The sequence below is a fragment of the Monodon monoceros genome, unplaced genomic scaffold (genome assembly GCF_005190385.1).
Source record: "Monodon monoceros isolate NGI ecotype Baffin Bay Population unplaced genomic scaffold, NGI_Narwhal_1 Super_Scaffold_9, whole genome shotgun sequence".
NCBI classification, from domain to species: Eukaryota; Metazoa; Chordata; class Mammalia; order Artiodactyla; family Monodontidae; genus Monodon; species Monodon monoceros.
Window position 1 is genome coordinate 17437991 of NW_021703786.1, and position 16071 is coordinate 17454061.

The following is a 16071-nucleotide window of genomic DNA, read 5'->3' on the forward strand; positions in this document are numbered from 1 at the left end:
AGTCCTGCCTGTAATACTTGTGGGCTCACACACTTCATGTTTACTATGGGTGTGTTATATAGCCACTTTTTATTTACGCATCTTCTCAATATAATATTGAAGTATAAGTACTTTTCTTCTTTTTCATATATTTCTAGAAGAGTTGGTGAAGGGACATGGAAGGAAAAATGCCACCCAGCCCTATTCCCTGAAATGTGTTGCTTAAGAAAAGTCAAAATAGAGATGCTACCTTCTAACTAGCTGTGTGACCTTGGGAAAGTCACTCTACCTCTCTGGGCTTCAGTTCCCTCCTGCAAATTGAAAGCGTTAGATTAAATCATCTCTCAGTTTGATTTTCTGCAATAACCATAAATTCCAGTTCTTTTGTCTGTATTAACTGTTTAGAGAGGACAGAAGGACGGGTGATGCAAATACCAACCACATGGAGTGAGACTCATCAGACCAGCCTTCAGAATCATCACCAGCACTTTTTGAATGTGTACAAATATTGCACTAAAGCGAGTCACACAAATTTTTAGGTTTCCCAGTGCATATAAAAGTTATGTCTACACTGTGCTGTAGTCTATTAAGTATTCAGTAGCATTATGTCTTTTAAAAATGTACAGAATTTAAAATGTTCATTGCAGCTCTATTTACAATAGCCAGGACGTGGAAGCAACCTAAGTGTCCATCAACAGATGAATGGTTAAAGAAGATGTGGCACATATATACAATGGAATATTACTCACCCATAAAAAGAAATGAAATTGAGCTATTTGTAGTGAGGTGGATGGACCTAGAGACTGTCATACAGAGTCAGAAAGAGAAAAACAAATATGGTATGCTAACACATATATATGGAATCTAAAAACAAAAAAAGAAAAAAAATGGTCAGAAGAACCTAGGCGCAAGACGGGAATAAAGATGCAGACCTACTAGAGAATGGACTTGAGGATACGGGGAGGGGGAAGGGTAAGCTGGGGCAAAGTGAGAGAGTGGCATGGACATATATACACTACCAAATGTAAAATAGCTAGCTAGTGGGACGCAGCCGCATAGCACAGGGAGACCAGCTCGGTGCTTTGTGACCACCTAGAGGGGTGGGATAGAGAGGGTGGGAGGGAGGGAGACGCAAGAGGGAAGAGATATGGGAACATATGTATATGTATAACTGATTCACTTTGTTATACAGCAGAAACTAACCCACCATCGTAAAGCAATTCTACTCCAATGAAGATGTTAAAAAAATAAAGAAGTAAATAAAATTTTTTAAACATGTACAGAATTTAATTAAAAAATACTTTCTTGCTAAAAAATGCTAATCATTATCTGAGACTTCAGAAAGTCGTAGCAGTAAATCAAAGATCACTGATCACAGACCACCGTCACGAATATAATAATCATGAGAACGTTTGTGAGAATTACCAAAATGTGATACAGAGATACGCGGTGAGCAAATGCTATTGGAAAAATGGCGTCAATAGACTTGTTCAATGCAGGGTTGCCACAGACCTTCGATTTGTAATAAAACACGCGGTGTCTGTGAAGCACAATAAAGAAAAACGTGAGAAAATGAGGTCTGCCTACACTCATTATTGTAATAACGTGTAGTGGTGGTTCTCACAACGTGGCCTCCTGACCAACAGCGTCAACATCACTCAGGAACATGTTAGAAAAGCGGTTTCTCAGGTCCATCCCAGACCAGCTGAATCAGAGACTCTGAGGGTGGGACCTAGCCATCCGTGTTTAAAAAGTCCTCCAGGTGGTTTTGAGAACCACTGCGTGATAGGAGCATATATGTCTTTTTTCTAAGTGTAATTTGCATTTCATTGTTTTTTCAGAGGGCAGGATCTCTTCAGTCTTTAAGGAATTAGCTCTGCGGGTCTAAATCAGAAGGAAGACAGAAATGAGAGTGGGGCAAGGAAAAGGTGGACGCCCATGCTCACAGCAGTCCTGGCGTCCTGCTGGAATGGAACTAATGATAGTTACCAGTTTTCAGATGCTAAGCACGTGCTCGGCGAAGCATCAGGGACCTTACAGCGCGGTAAGTGTCCTGTTCTCTATTCCACTGATGAGGAAACCGAGACTCCCAAAGGGACTACCACCCGTTAAAGCTCCCATAAGCAGTAAACGCTGGGGCTAGGATTTGAACCCAGGTCAGGCTGACCACATTCGGAGCCCGTGTTCGTCACACTAAGGCCACGACCCCCTTTAGCTGGCCTCCTTCCACCACTGAGGTAGGACAGGAGAGAGGCAGTGAGTGGACATCCTTCCTGTCCCATCCCAAGGCTTCCCTCCGACAAGGGTCAATCCCACCCCTGACACCTGACACACTGCCTGGCCCAGGGAGGCACTTAGTAAAAGTTTGCTGAGTGAGCTGAATGATCCTGAGACCCTCATCTTCTTTAGGACCAAGGGGTTCCAAGAAGATGGGAGCTGAGGTGGTGCCGGGCACCAGGAGTGAGGGCACTGGGAGAACCCAAAACTCCAGGCCTTCCTTTACAGGGGGTGGGAAAGGGGAGGATTCTAAAATTGAATCAAGGTGAACCCTATTGGGTGCTCTTAAGGGTTGGGGGTCTCAGGACTACCTTGGTCAGCATCTTTCACCAATCTGTTCTCCACCTGGAGCACTGTCACAACTCTCTTGACGTCGCTGAAGCTCCTTAGCAGTGCTCTTGGCATCTTATGAAGAGCATATGGCCATCTAGAGACAACTTGTCTTCCTTTCTATCTCAGAGAGTTTTGCCTTCATCCTTCTCCGTTTCCCATTGGGATTGGTGGGGCTTTTGCCATTTGCCTGGTCTGTCGAGGAGGGACATTCTGGGCACAAGTGAGTCTTTGGTCCGAGATGCTGGGAGCTCCCACTTCCATGCGGAAATGCCTTGGGACCCAAAGGCACCATGCACCTCATCAGAGGTCAAGAGCACATGAGAACATGATGAGTCTCTTAAGAACAAGACTGTCTGGACTGTGGGTGGAAGTCACAGTGGCGGGCTCACTCTCCCATCTCCTGCTTTGGATGGGCTGTGGGTTTTAAGGGGGTTTGCTGAACTGGAAGCGCTGTGTGAAGAGGCTGAAGATATCACGCTTCTAAAAGCATGGGACTTCTATGGAGTCCCCTGGGTATGGGATTCCGTACTGTTTCTCTTACAAGGACCACAGGCATGAGGCTAATGAAGTGGCCTAAAATGCTTCACATTATACCGATCTCAGCGTTAATCACCCTCTCCTGGGACCCCAGAGCGACCATATATACTGAGAGGGTAGTAGTAGGGGTCTGGTCACCTGTCACCTGTCACAACACTGGAACCTTGGAGAAGGGTCTTAATCAGGAAAGCTGAGCTAAATGCTACACTGTAGACCTCTAACCACCCCAAATAGGGGCACAGGGACCCTGTCATCCTCAGGGTCATACATGGTCCAACCTCCCCCATTCACCTGCCCAAGAGTCACCCCTCCACACCCAGCAGAGACACAAACCAACAATATCAGAACAGAGCTGGTTAGGCATCGAGAACCAGAGCAAACGCGCTTTATTGTTCCTCCAACAGGAGCCCTCTGCTGCATTTCAGACCCCACCAAAACAGCACCCAGAAGGAAAACCCGGCCCAGGAGGCAGCCTGAGAACAGAGACTCTGACCTCCGTTGAAATGATGAGAAGCTGAGGGCTTCAGGGTTGGCCAGCCTTAGTGACAGGCTTTGAGAAAGGTGAAGGTGTGGAAGGCTTCTCAGGGCCAGACCTGGGCCTGGGCTCTGCACAAACACAGGGACTGGGCTTTAGGATTACGGTTGAATTGAGGCCAAGTCCAAGCCCTGGAGATAATGGCCTTGGCTTACTAGACCAGCCACTCTCAGAACCGGCCCCCCGGGCAGGGCACACAAATAAGGGGGGGCTACAGGTGGTGCGGGCTGCACCAGGCCCACAGGAAGCCGCAGGAAGACAGGGGAGGCATGACTTGGAGGACGAGTGCTCAGGGGCACACGGGTTACAGGGGAGCCTAGGAGAAAAAAAAGGCCAGAACACCATAATTTTCCAGTTGCTGTTTTCAATAACCCGGAGCACCTTAAAAATCCCCCTCGTCCTGGAGTTCGGGGTTTGGGGGCATGAGCCACCCGTTCTCCTTGCTGGGCCCTGCAATAAGCCTTTCTCTGCTCCAGACTCCAATGTTTTGGTTTGTTTCGCCTCCCTGTGCGTCAGGCACACGCACTTGAGTTCAGTGACAGTTGTCAAAGAAAGAAGTAATTATGGTATATCATGTAGTTCGGCTGTGAAAAATACAATGAAGTCATAATGATGAAAACTCTAAATATTGATTTAACTAAAAGTGAGATACATATGAATAATCAAGTACATTCAAGAATTAATTTAATAATTTTTTTTTGTTAATGAATGAAGAAGAAAAGAAAAAATACCCTAGTCCTGCCCCCTCATTTTACCAATGGGGAAACACAGGCCCAGAGGGAAAAGGGACTTGCCAGGGTTGCGTGATGAATGTATAACAAGGCCTGAACTGAAACTCAAGGCTCCTGATTCCAAATGCTGGGCTCTTCCCAGGCACCATGCTGTATCCCCAGAACTTTGTAGATCGTATTCAGAAGATGAGAGAGCATGCAGGGATCCTCACTTGGAGTCCTCGCTCTCCAGCAGCCCCCGGTGCGTGTTGATCTCACACTCCAGCCAGGCCCGGACATCCAGAAGGACCTGGTACTCCTGGCTCTGCCACTCCAGGTCCCAGCGGATCTCCACCAGCTGGGCCTCCACGTTGGTGATCAGGCACTGCATCTGGGCCAGCTGGGAGCTGTAGGGGGCCTCCATCTCTGCCAGGGTGGATTCTAAAGCATCTCTGTGAGGGCAAGGATTGTACAGGGAGGAAAAAGGTTAGATGTCAGAGGAGGAGCAAGGAAGTCACACCTAATCCATCTGAGTCTCAGTGAGGCCTCAGAATCCAGGAACAGGAGCTCAGAGAATCACTTTGAGCCTGGATGAACCACAATCAGATATCTCATCTGAGATGAGCCAATTAGCCCCTATAGCCTCCTGATCTATAAAGAGGAGCTCCCCTATTAATGAAATCTCTAAGTCACTGATAATTGTCCAGAATGAATCTGCTCACACGAATACAGGAGCTGCTGCTACCAGGACATGCTGGTGCTACAGGTCTCTTGTCCTTTACCCCTGGGACATTGGTGAATGGGGGCTGGGCCCTTATTCCCTCTTCTCTGCACAGAAAATCCCTGACACTCAAGAACTTGACCTTCTGGAACCTGCCATGTGGTGAGAAATAGAGGCTGGAAGGCTCCTGCACTGCTAGGCTTGGTCCAGCAGCAGCCCCGAGCCAGCATCGGGCTCACCATGCTGTGCTGGGCCTGCAGCTCGATCTCCAGGGCATTGACCATGCATTTGAGCTCAGTGATCTCTGCCCAGCAGGACTGCAGCTGCTCCAAGCTGGACACCATCTGCTGGTTCAGCTCCTCGGTCTGAAACATACACACACAGGGACACTGGGGACTCAGCTTGAGAGATCGACAGAGGCCACTTAGGATCATGGGCCAGGTCCAGATCACCCAGTCTACCCCATTCATTTCACCCTTGGGGAAACTGTTGCTTTCAGGACAGCAACCTGCCCAAGGTGCACAGGGAGGTCAAAACAGAGCTGGGACCCAAACTCAGGCTTCCTGACTCACAGCCTCAAGGTCACTCTTGTGACCCATTCTATGTCTCTGTCACGCTGACTGTTTCAATGTACCCACCTGGCTGTTGAACCAGTCTTCAGCATCCCAGCGGTTATTCTCCACCAGGGCCTCGTACTGGCACCTCATCTCATCCAGAGCACAGTTCAGGTCAACAGGTGGGGCAGCGTGACATTGAGTCTATCACCAAGTTGGCAGCCCAGCGAATTCACTTCCTGTGGCACAGACCAGGGTCAGCACTAACTTTCCCAGAGGACTGCCTCACTCATCCCCCTCCCCCATGCTCACGTGATCTCATGTTTACCTGCCCCCCATGCTCACCCACTCATGGTTCTTCCTGAGGCTAAGCAGCTCCTCCTTTAGGGACTCCATCTGGGCCTCCAGGTCAGCCTTGCACAGGGTCAGATCATCCAGGATCCTACACAGGCCATTCATGTCTGACTCCACCAGCTGCCGTATGGACACCTCCATCTCGTACCTGGCAGGCACATAACAGGGCGCCTAAAGCTGCTTTTCCTTTTTATATCTAAGTCAGATCCCACCCCAGACTGGCCTGGTGCTGTGTGTCCTGCCTTGTGCCTCAGGGACTCGATAACCAAAAGTCTGAGCACCACCAATGTCCAGCTCTACCAGCCCCCAGCCAATGAGCGAGTGGGACAACTCACTTGGTCCTAAGTCATCTGCAGCCAGCTTGGCGTTGTCCATCTGCACCACCAGCCTGGCATTCTCTGCCTTGGTGCACAGGGTCTGGGGAAATAAAGAAGTGGCTTCAGTGAAAGAAAGGGCATTCTTCTGGCAGGAGCTCCCCAAAGCTGGTGCAGGCTGCCTTTGAAGGAAGAGGGTCACCCATCCCTGGGCTCTTGGCACTGAGGCTCCATGGAGCCTTATGGGCATGCTGTAGGGATCAGAGCATGTGACCCCTAAGGTCCCTACCAAGGCAGAGCACCTCTCACCTGGGTTAGAGAGAGAGAAATGCTGCAGGAAAGGCCTGGCACGGCGGTTTCCTCCCGTCTTCCTATCTCCCAGGACTATAGGGGGTTCACGGCAGGTTATTACCAAGAGCATACTCAGTAATTCCCTGGACACAAATGGTCCCTCTCAGGAGTCAGCTAGGACTTTCTGGGAATGCAGGCTGGGCAAGAAGGAAACTTCTGACAGGCTCTCCCTTCCCTGAGTTAGTTATAGGAGACCTGGTCTGCACCAAACACATCAACCCCAATCCCCTCACCTTAAAAAAAAAAAAAAAAGAAAGAAAAAATTAAAACTCAGAGAGGTGGCTTGTGGTACTAAAGTTCTCACAACCAGTTAATTCATAGAGCCTGTATTCAAGCTCTGGCTCCACTAACGGCCCCCTGGATCACCTTGAATAAGTCAGTTAACCAGCCTGAGCCTCAGTGTTCTTATCTGTAAAATGGCCTCATGATACCTCCCTCATAAGATTATTGAGAGGAGCAAATGAGGCCACCCACGTGACCAGGCTTTGTGACCGCTGAAGTGCCCCATGGGAGCAGGGTTACCAGGCCAGTGCTGCTGGCACCAGGCTCCTACTCTGAACCCCTCACCTTCTGCTGGAGCTCCTCGATGGTCCAGAAGTAGGACTGGTAGTCGGGGCACACAAGGGGATCTTGTTGCTGGCTCCGCTTCCAGATGCGGCTCTCCAGCTCTGCGCTGTCCCGCTTCGGCTGCCGCACCTTCTCCAGGTAGCTGGCCAGCCGGTCGTTCGGGAACTGCATGGTCTCCTTCTCGTTGCCGGTAAGGATGCCCTCCCCGACCCAGCCCCCTCCCCCTCCACGCTGTAGCTGCTGGCAAAGCCTCTGGAGGGGAGACAGCTGGCAGCCCTGCAGCTGCTCCTGCCCAGCCCAGCTGAGCGGGCAGAGAGGCTCCAGGCCCCCCGGGACAGGCCGGGGAGCTTGAAGAAGCTGCTGGAGTACATCGTGAACACGCGAACCGAGTCCCCACTGGCCCCTCCCGGGACCTTGAGAGGCCCCAACGAGAAGCTGGCCTTGAGGCATTTGGAAGCCATGGCTTCGGCAGCACAAGGGATCAATCTCCGAGACCAGATGCCCCCAGTGCAGAGAGGCAGCTCCTCACCCCGGGTTTATATCTCTGCCCCGGTGGGTGTTGGCCTTTACAAAGTGTTTTCTCCTCATCAAAGTTAATACCACTCTCTATCAGAACCCCTCATTAACCTGTTACTTAGCTTCCCGTGAACATCTCCCGGCCTTGTAAAAACGCAGCCCCGTTGGACCCGTGGCTACGTCGAGACTCATCCACACCACGCTGTGTCTCCGGGAGGACCAAGTCCCCATCTGTGCTTCAAAGGGGCCTGTCATCAACACCCAGACCTCAGCCTCCCGGTTAAGAGGTGTGGGAGTCCAGCCACCACCATTTTTTTAAAATCAAGGGTGATATTATTATTATATTATTATTATTTATTTATGGCTGTGTTGGGTCTTCGTTTCTGTGCGAGGGCTTTCTCTAGTTGTGGCAAACGGGGGCCACTCTTCATCGCGGTGCACGGGCCTCTCACTATCGCGGCCTCTCTTGTTGCGGAGCACAGGCTCCAGACGCGCAGGCTCAGTAATTGTGGCTCACGGGCCCAGTTGCTCCGCGGCATGTGGGATCCTCCCAGACCAGGGCGCGAACCCGCGTCCCCTGCATTGGCAGACAGACTCCCAACCACTGCGCCACTAGGGAAGCCCCCAGCCACCGTCTTGACTTTCTCCAGCATAGTCTCCTTTGATGAGCCCAAGGGAGTAGAGGAGGCCTCGGGCTGGCTCCTGGGAGATCGACGAGCAAGACTGGTTGTTGCAGGAAGCTGGGGGCCTCGCACCTAGGGAGACACAGAAGACTCTAGAATGGCCAGGGAAATAGGGCCATGGTGACCAACTATCCCGGTTTCCCCATACTCTGGTTTCAGTGATAAAGCCCCATATACCGGGGAACCCCTCAGTCCTGGGCAAAATGGGACAGCTGGTCACCCCAGATACAGCAGAGCCTCGAGGGACACATCCCCGCTCCCTTTCTTGCCAGGAAATCTCCTCTAATGAAACTTCAAAGCTTTTGCACAGCAAAGGAAACCATAAAGAAGACGCAAAGACAACCCTCAGAATAGGACAAAATATTTGCAAACGAAGCAACTGACAAAGGATTAATCTCCAAAATATACAAGCAGCTCATGCAGCTCAATATCAAAAAAACTAAAACCCAATCCAAAAATGGGCAGAAGACCTAAATAGACATTTCTCCAAATAAGACATACAGATGGCCAACAAACACATGAAAAGATGCTCAACACCACTATTCGTTAGAGAAATGCAAATCAAAACTACAATGAGGTATCACCTTACACCAGTCAGAATGGCCATTATCAAAATATCTAGAAACAATAAATGTTGGAGAGGGTGTGGAGAAAAGGGAACCCTCTTGCACTGTTGGTGGGAATGTAAATTGATACAGCCACTATGGAGAACAGTATGGAGGCTCCTTAAAAAACTAAAAATAGAACTCCCATACGACCCAGCAATCCCACCACTGGGCATATACCCTGAGAAAACCATAATTCAAAAAGAGTCATGTACCACAATGTTCATTGCAGCTCTATTTACAATAGCCAGGTCATGGAAGAAACCTAAGTGTCCATCGACAGATGAATGGATAAAGAAGATGTGGCACATATATACAATGGAATATTACTCAGGCATAAAAAGAAACAAAATTGAGTTATTTGTAGTGAGGTGGATGGACCTAGAGTCTGTCATACAGAGTAAAGTAAATCAGAAAGAGAAAAACAAATACCATATGCTAACACATATATATGGAATCTAAGAAAATAAAAATGGTTCTGATGAACCTACGGGCAGGACAGGAATAAAGACACAGACGTAGGGAATGGACTTGAGGACACGGGGGGGAAGGGTAAGCTGGGTCGAAGTGAGAGAGTGACATTGACATATATACAATATCAAATGTGAAATGGTTAGCTAGTGGGAAGCAGCTGTATAGCACAGGGAGATCAGCTCAGTGCTTTGCGACCACCTAGAGGGGTGGGATAGGGATGGTGGGAGGGAGATGCAAGAGGGAGGGGATACGGGGATATACGTGTGCATATAGCTGATTCACTTTGTTATACAACAGAAACTAACACAAGATTGTAAAGCAATTATACTCCAATAAAGATGTTAAAAAAAAAAAAAGAGCAGGGGTTCCTGAACCAACACAGATGCTCTGAACAACTGGATAAAAAGGTAGAGAAAGCTGCATAAATAAAGCACCTACCACACACAGGCTGTTTGAATGCGTGTGATGAGGCTGTGAATGCACTCCGCAAGCTGTAGAATGCACATAAACAGGGAACACACCGCGTGGTTCGAGGAGCTGACAGCGTGATTGTCAGGTCACAAGCCTGCACCACCTGTCTGCTGTTTCCACGCAGGAGCCAGGCAGCTGGAACAGTGGCCAGAACAGAGGCTCAGCCCACTGCCCAGCCCCTGGCTATTTCTATGGAGCAGCACCCTGGGGTGTGGTGCGCTCTGCGCATGCCCGGCCTCCCACCTCTCGTCTGAACCTCTGCCAGAGCCGGAGCTGCAGACCTCAGACCCCAGAGCAGGAGTGCGGAGCACAGAGAGCGGCAGGGCAGGGCTGAGACCAAGTGGACTGGCCCTGCTGCCCGGCCTCTTGCCCCAAAGCCAAGCAGGTCTGAGGTTGAGCCCTTTGGGCTCAGCTCTGAGGGTGCTGCTGGAGGGCAGTATTGGCCCCGCCAGCGTCCTGCCGTGTAACCAAGCAAAGAGCTTGAGCCCACCTGCTGGGCTTTCCCATTCCCCACTCTCCGCCCTGGGACTCTTCATTTAATACCAGCGCTCATAGCTACCACTTCCGGGCACTGTGTACACATTGGAGCCTCCCCCCACTCCCATTTTACAGATGCACCAGCTGGACCAGAGAGGTCACGTGATGTGGTTAGGGTGCACAGCCAGCCCGAGCGCTTCTTCCCCTAAGGTCCAAGATGTGTTTGCTGCACCTCTGGCTTGCCAAGCAGGTTGAAGATTCATGTTTAGCACCAACTACCTGGTGACATAGAGAGAACCAGGTCTTTCCCATGGGTCTTGGACTCAAGTAAGAGCCCAGGGGTAGAGAAAAGAGGGAAGGGGGTCGGGGAGAGACAGAGACAGAGAATCTGTGCGCTGGGAAGAGTGCCCGAGTTAGAGTCAGAAGAGCTGAGCAATGGCCTCATCCCCACCACTCACCGCTGTGTGGCCTGGGGCAAGTCACTGCCCTCTCTGGGCCTATATTCTCAACTGAAGAATGAGGTAGGGGGACAAAGGAGGCATGGGGCCCTCAGACTTCTCACAGGCCATTCTTCTCTGATCAGAGGGGCGTCCAGGTTGAGCCATGCCCAGATGAGCATGGCTCAGCCAGTGGAATCTGAGGCACTCTGAACTTTGCTCCACAGTGTGGTCTGGCTGTCCCCTCCCCCTTCCCCACTTCACTGTCCCTGCCGCCCTTCACTTCAGCCCTGTGTCCAGTGTTAGGGACGTGGGTTCACCCAACCTTCCCACCTGCATCTCCCAGCTCACACAACTCCCCTCCCTGGAGTGGTTGGCCCAGGCTGGCTGCTTGGAGTTTGCCTCTCTGGGTGGCACCCCCTCTCCTAAACTGTCCCCAGTGTCAGGCCTGGAGGTGGCCAGTGAGGTGACAGGAGCTGGACAAGGGAGGAGAAACTGAAGGGAAGAGAGAACCACCAGACCAGGCAGGGCTACCGAGGAGGACGGCTTGGGAGCCTTTGCCTCTCCTGGGGCCGCCCCAGGTGGTCCCCATGGGCAGAGTCAAGCATGTAGGTTATGGCCAGCAGCCATCGGATTAGGTCAGCGTCTGTTCTCATGGACCAGGCCCTAGGGTATCCCTGTTATGAAATAGTTTGAATCATTCTGTCACATCTTACCACTCAGAGCCAGAGGAGACAGACCTGAAACCAAAATCCACACCTTCGCAGCAAGCCCAGATCAAACACCCCCAGTAACTAACCACAGAAGATCGACAGAGGCAAGTTTGCTTTGCCAAGAGAACACACTTTATTGGGTAAATTTCCAGGGAAACCTAGCTTTACAAAGCATAGAAGCAGTAAAGGTCAGAAACACAGTCCAAGAAGTATTTTAGGTAGAAAAATCTGTTGAGCAGGGAGTGCCTCTAGGGAAGGGAGGGGGGGATCTTTTAGAGCCGGCACCCAGAGGGGTGTCCTCCTTCCTGTGGGCCAGGGCCTGCCCCTTGGGCTGGGCAGCTGGTTACAGCGGCTGCACGTGCTTCCTGCTGGAAATGACTTTCCCATCTCTGATCTCCTCCGTGATGGTGCAGATCTGGGTGCTGATCTGGGGAGCCGGGGTGCAGGGCACACTTGAGATGTAAGGAACTCTAACGGCAGGCTTGCATTCCGTGGCACAAGGGTGGGCAGGCAGCTTGAGGAAATGAGATCATACCAGGGTGTTTGGCATTGGCCATTGGACTGACATTTGCGTTAAACGTAAACAGGGGTCAAGTGAGACAGGTGGGTGACAATGACAAAGGGCTCAGACAGTGCCTCTGAAATCCCCAAGGGCTGCAGGGATGAAGACCAGAAACTCCCAGCCAAAAACAATGGTTGGAGAAGTACCATGAATGGGGCTGACTTGTCCCCCTGCAAAAGCCCAAAGCCCAGGGCTGGAAGGAATCTCTCTGAAGATGCTTTGATCAATCCCCCTTCATCTGTGCAATAACCACTCTAGGACTGATGCCCTCACCGTGGCACTGAGGGTTGGGTCCAGGTGAGCCCTTTCCACAAGCCGGGACCTCCGGAACCCACTCACCTGCAGTCTTTCTCCCTCCAGCAGGCAGCGGTAGGTGGCGATCTCTGACTCCAGGCGGGCCTTGACGTCCAGGAGGACCTGGTACTCCTGACTCTGCCGCTCCTGGTCACAGCGGATCTCAGACAACTGAGCCTCCACGTTGCAGATCAGGCACTGCATCTGAGCCAGCTGGGAGCTGTAGCGGGCCTCGGTCTCCGCCCGGGTGGATTCCAGGGAATTCCTCTGCAATGGGAAAGAGGAAGCACTCCCAATGTGAGGGAATCCCACCCAGAGACCCACAGCCCTGGGTATCTGGGTACCACTTGCGATCACACCCCGTGATAACCGAGGCTGGTGGATCAGGGTACCTGCCACGAGCTTGGCCAGCCACTCAGGCAGGGGCCACTCACCATGTTGTGCTGGGCCTGCAGCTCGATTTCCAGGGCATTGACGGTGCGTCCCAGCTCAATGATCTCTCTCTGGCAGCATTGCAGCTGCTCCGAGCCGGACACCACTTGCTGGTTCAGCTTGTCAGTCTGAAAAGCATGAGAGGACCCAGAGCATGGTCAGAGCAAGTGAAGCTACTGTCAAGGGTGACCCCTCCCCAGGAGCTTGTCCTGGGCTGGCCCGACCCCACCTGGGTGTTGAACCAGGCCTCCAAGTCTCTGCGGTTATTTTCCACGAGGGCCTCATACTGGCATCTCATCTCATCCAGGATCTTGCTGAGATCCACTGGCGGGGCAGCATCCACCTCCACGTTCAGCCTGTCCCCGAGTTGGCATTGAAGTGTGTTGACTTCCTGCAGAAAGGAGGCAAGATGGCATAAGGCTGTGAAAAGGATGCTGGATGAGGGTTCGACTGACCTGGGTAAAAACCCTCCTCCTTCAGTTGCCAGCTGTGTGACATTAAGCAGGATACTTAACCTCTCTGAGCTTCAGCCTCCTCGTGCACCTCTACCTGCCTCCTCAGAGGATTTGGGAGAGTAAAGTGAGACAATGCAAACACCAGGCAAATAGAATCATTATCAGGCACTACCTTCCAAATGGAGATTTAGTGTCATGGGCAGGAGTCTGGGATCTGTGTGACATTAGGCAAGTGACTTAACCTCTCTGTGCCTCGGTTTTCTCATCTGTAAAGTGGAGCTTGTAATAGTATATGACTCCTGGGAGTATCGTGAGAATGACATGAAGTGAGAATGAAATGCAAAGTGCTTCGTATAGTTCCTGGCACACAGTGGGCCATCAGTAAATGTCAGCTGGGGTTACTGTGGAGGTGGTTGTCATAGTTGTTACACCCAAGGGTCAGCAGTGGCTCCCTGCTGGATGGAAAACATCGAGAGGGTGCGTGGCATCAACCTCACCTCCTCATGGTTCTTCTTGAGGCATATCAGCTCCTCCTTCAGGGACTCCACCTGCATCTCCAGGTCGGCCTTGCACAGAGCCAGTTCGTCCAGCACCCTGCACAGTCCATTGGTGTCAGCCTCCACCAGCTGCCGCATGCCCAGCTCCGTCTCATACCTGCACGCACAGAGCCCTGCTGAGTCTACAGCAAAGCAGCCATGCACAGGCAGGGCCCACTGCCCTGCTGACCAGCTGCAGTGGCTGATTTGGGGTCAGCATCACTGTGGTCCTTTCCCTTGACCCGAAAGGGATCCAGGAGCGATGCCACATTTCCCACGTACAGCTCCATCTGGCCTCACTCCCACCCACCAGCTCTCAGAGGCGGGGGACAGAGGCAAGGGAGCAACACAGAAACATTCCTAGATCAGGCCACTCACTTGGTTCGGAAGTCGTCAGCAGCCAGCTTAACATTGTCAATTTGCAGGACCAGCCTGGCATTGTCAGTCTTGCTCAGCAGGATCTGGGGAACAGGGGGTGTCCCATGAGCTGGGGAAGGCCCAGCAGTGTGGGGACAGGTGGGGAGGGGACAGCCCAACTTTCGGATGCCATGTTTCTAAGTACCACCAGCACCTTTGGCAGTTCCAGCCCTGAACATCCTGAGCCCAGGTGTAGAAGGAGCATCATTCCCGGGAGGGGCATCACAGGGATGTCAGTGGCCCTCAGTCCTGACATCCGCAGCCCCGAAGTGGCCCAGTGGGTGAGTGGAGAGGTGAGTGGAGAGAACCAGGCCGAGCTGGATTCAGGTTCTGCATCCAACACCAACAGGCTATGGGATCTCGGGCAAGTTGCTGCACCTCCCTAAAATTCAACTTCTGCATCTGTTAGATGGATCCAGTAATATCTATCTCTTTAAGATGAGGAATAAACAAGCGAAAGGATGGGAAGTTGTCAGGCACAGTGCTTGTGTCCAGTAGGGGCTTGGTGCATGTGACTGCCCTATCTATAGGTGAGACAGCGGAGGGAGGGGAGGAATGGCTGGATTGGAGGGGAGGTTACAAGCAGCAGAGAGGTCTGGGTCCCCCAAGAAACCAAGACCCTAGAGAGAAAAGCTGGCCCTGATAGGAGAGAGAATCCCCTAAGAGCTACAGTCCCATCTGTAGTGGGACAAGACAGACCCCTCCCAGGGTTTGGGCTGCTGGGCTGGAGAAGGGCCAGGTCCCAGTTACCTTCTGCTGGAGCTCCTCAATGGTCTTGAAGCAGGACAGGTAGTTTGGGCTGATGTACGGGATCTGAGACTTGTACCACTCCCTGATGCGGCTCTCCAGCTCTGCGTTGTCCTGCTCCAGCTGGCGCACCTTCTCCAGGTAGCTGGCCAGCCGGCCGTTCAGGAACTGCATGGTCTCCTTCTCGTTCCCATTGAAGGAGCCCTCGCAGAACCAGCCCCCGCTCGCAGTAAAGCCGGAGGAGTGGAACCCAGAGGACAGGCAGGAACGAGGCAAGCAGCTCCCAAGGCCGGAGAGGCCCAGCCTGACAGAGGAGGCTGACCCCCCAACACCAGAAAGGCCAGGAAATCTGCAGGATCCCACAGAGCGGACACAGGACACCTGAGAGACACCACCTGTGGTGCCACAGAGGCCTTTGATGGACCCAGAGGAGAAGATCGGCGAGCAGAGCTGGGTGGCCATGGTGCTAGCCGAGGAGGTTGCAGCTTAGCAAGGAGCTCAGGTTCTGACTCTCATGGCCTCTCTGGGGCATTTATATACACTTTCCGTGGGGTGTTGCCATGTTACTCTTGGGAAAGCCTGTTCCTATTCCAGGAAGTTAGTCTCGTTAAAATGTGATTTTTTGCTACCCATCCAAATTCCTTGCCTTATAAAAAAAAAAAAAAAATAGTTTGCTAAGTCAGGACTCTAAGCTGTTGTCATTTCCTAGCAGAATATGAATTTTATTGCCTCCTCAAAGTTCTTGCACCAGATCCCATGAATCAGAAGTGGCCTCACAAATGACATTTGGTACCTGCCCTGTCTGCATGCTTTTCCCGAGGAGCCAGGTATTTGTCACCTCTGTCCACTACCCCAACCCCCCTCGTAGCTGCTCACCTCTGCCTGGGCTCCTGGGATGGTGAGAAGGGAGCAAAGGGAACTAAAATTCATGGAGCAATCATCATGGCCAGGCTCGTAGTTATTTCATTCACACCTCACAACAGTCCTGAGAGGTGCCCAGTATTATTTCCCTTTCACCAG

At 51.8% G+C, this 16071-nt stretch overlaps 2 protein-coding genes across 2 annotated transcripts in view; both read right to left on the minus strand.

Moving 5' to 3' along the window:
* The window catches only part of LOC114888970, a 61158-nt gene extending 45645 nt beyond the window's left edge, over positions 1 to 15513 (minus strand). Inside the window, 13 exon segments of the mRNA XM_029211668.1 lie at positions 4605 to 4823; positions 5222 to 5457; positions 5731 to 5850; positions 5992 to 6148; positions 6224 to 6417; positions 7233 to 7695; positions 11956 to 12076; positions 12506 to 12731; positions 12899 to 13024; positions 13126 to 13287; positions 13849 to 14005; positions 14266 to 14348; positions 15055 to 15513. Coding sequence (XP_029067501.1) covers positions 4605 to 4823; positions 5222 to 5457; positions 5731 to 5850; positions 5992 to 6148; positions 6224 to 6417; positions 7233 to 7695; positions 11956 to 12076; positions 12506 to 12731; positions 12899 to 13024; positions 13126 to 13287; positions 13849 to 14005; positions 14266 to 14348; positions 15055 to 15513 — 2723 coding nt within the window.
* Positions 3831 to 7693, minus strand: LOC114888946 (keratin, type I cuticular Ha5-like). The gene is given in 10 exon segments (XM_029211632.1): positions 3831 to 3865; positions 3868 to 3977; positions 4605 to 4821; positions 5328 to 5457; positions 5731 to 5840; positions 5843 to 5885; positions 5992 to 6148; positions 6332 to 6417; positions 7233 to 7457; positions 7460 to 7693. Coding segments are annotated over 10 exon segments (1347 nt in total).
* Positions 15514 to 16071: the final 558 nt, after the last annotated feature.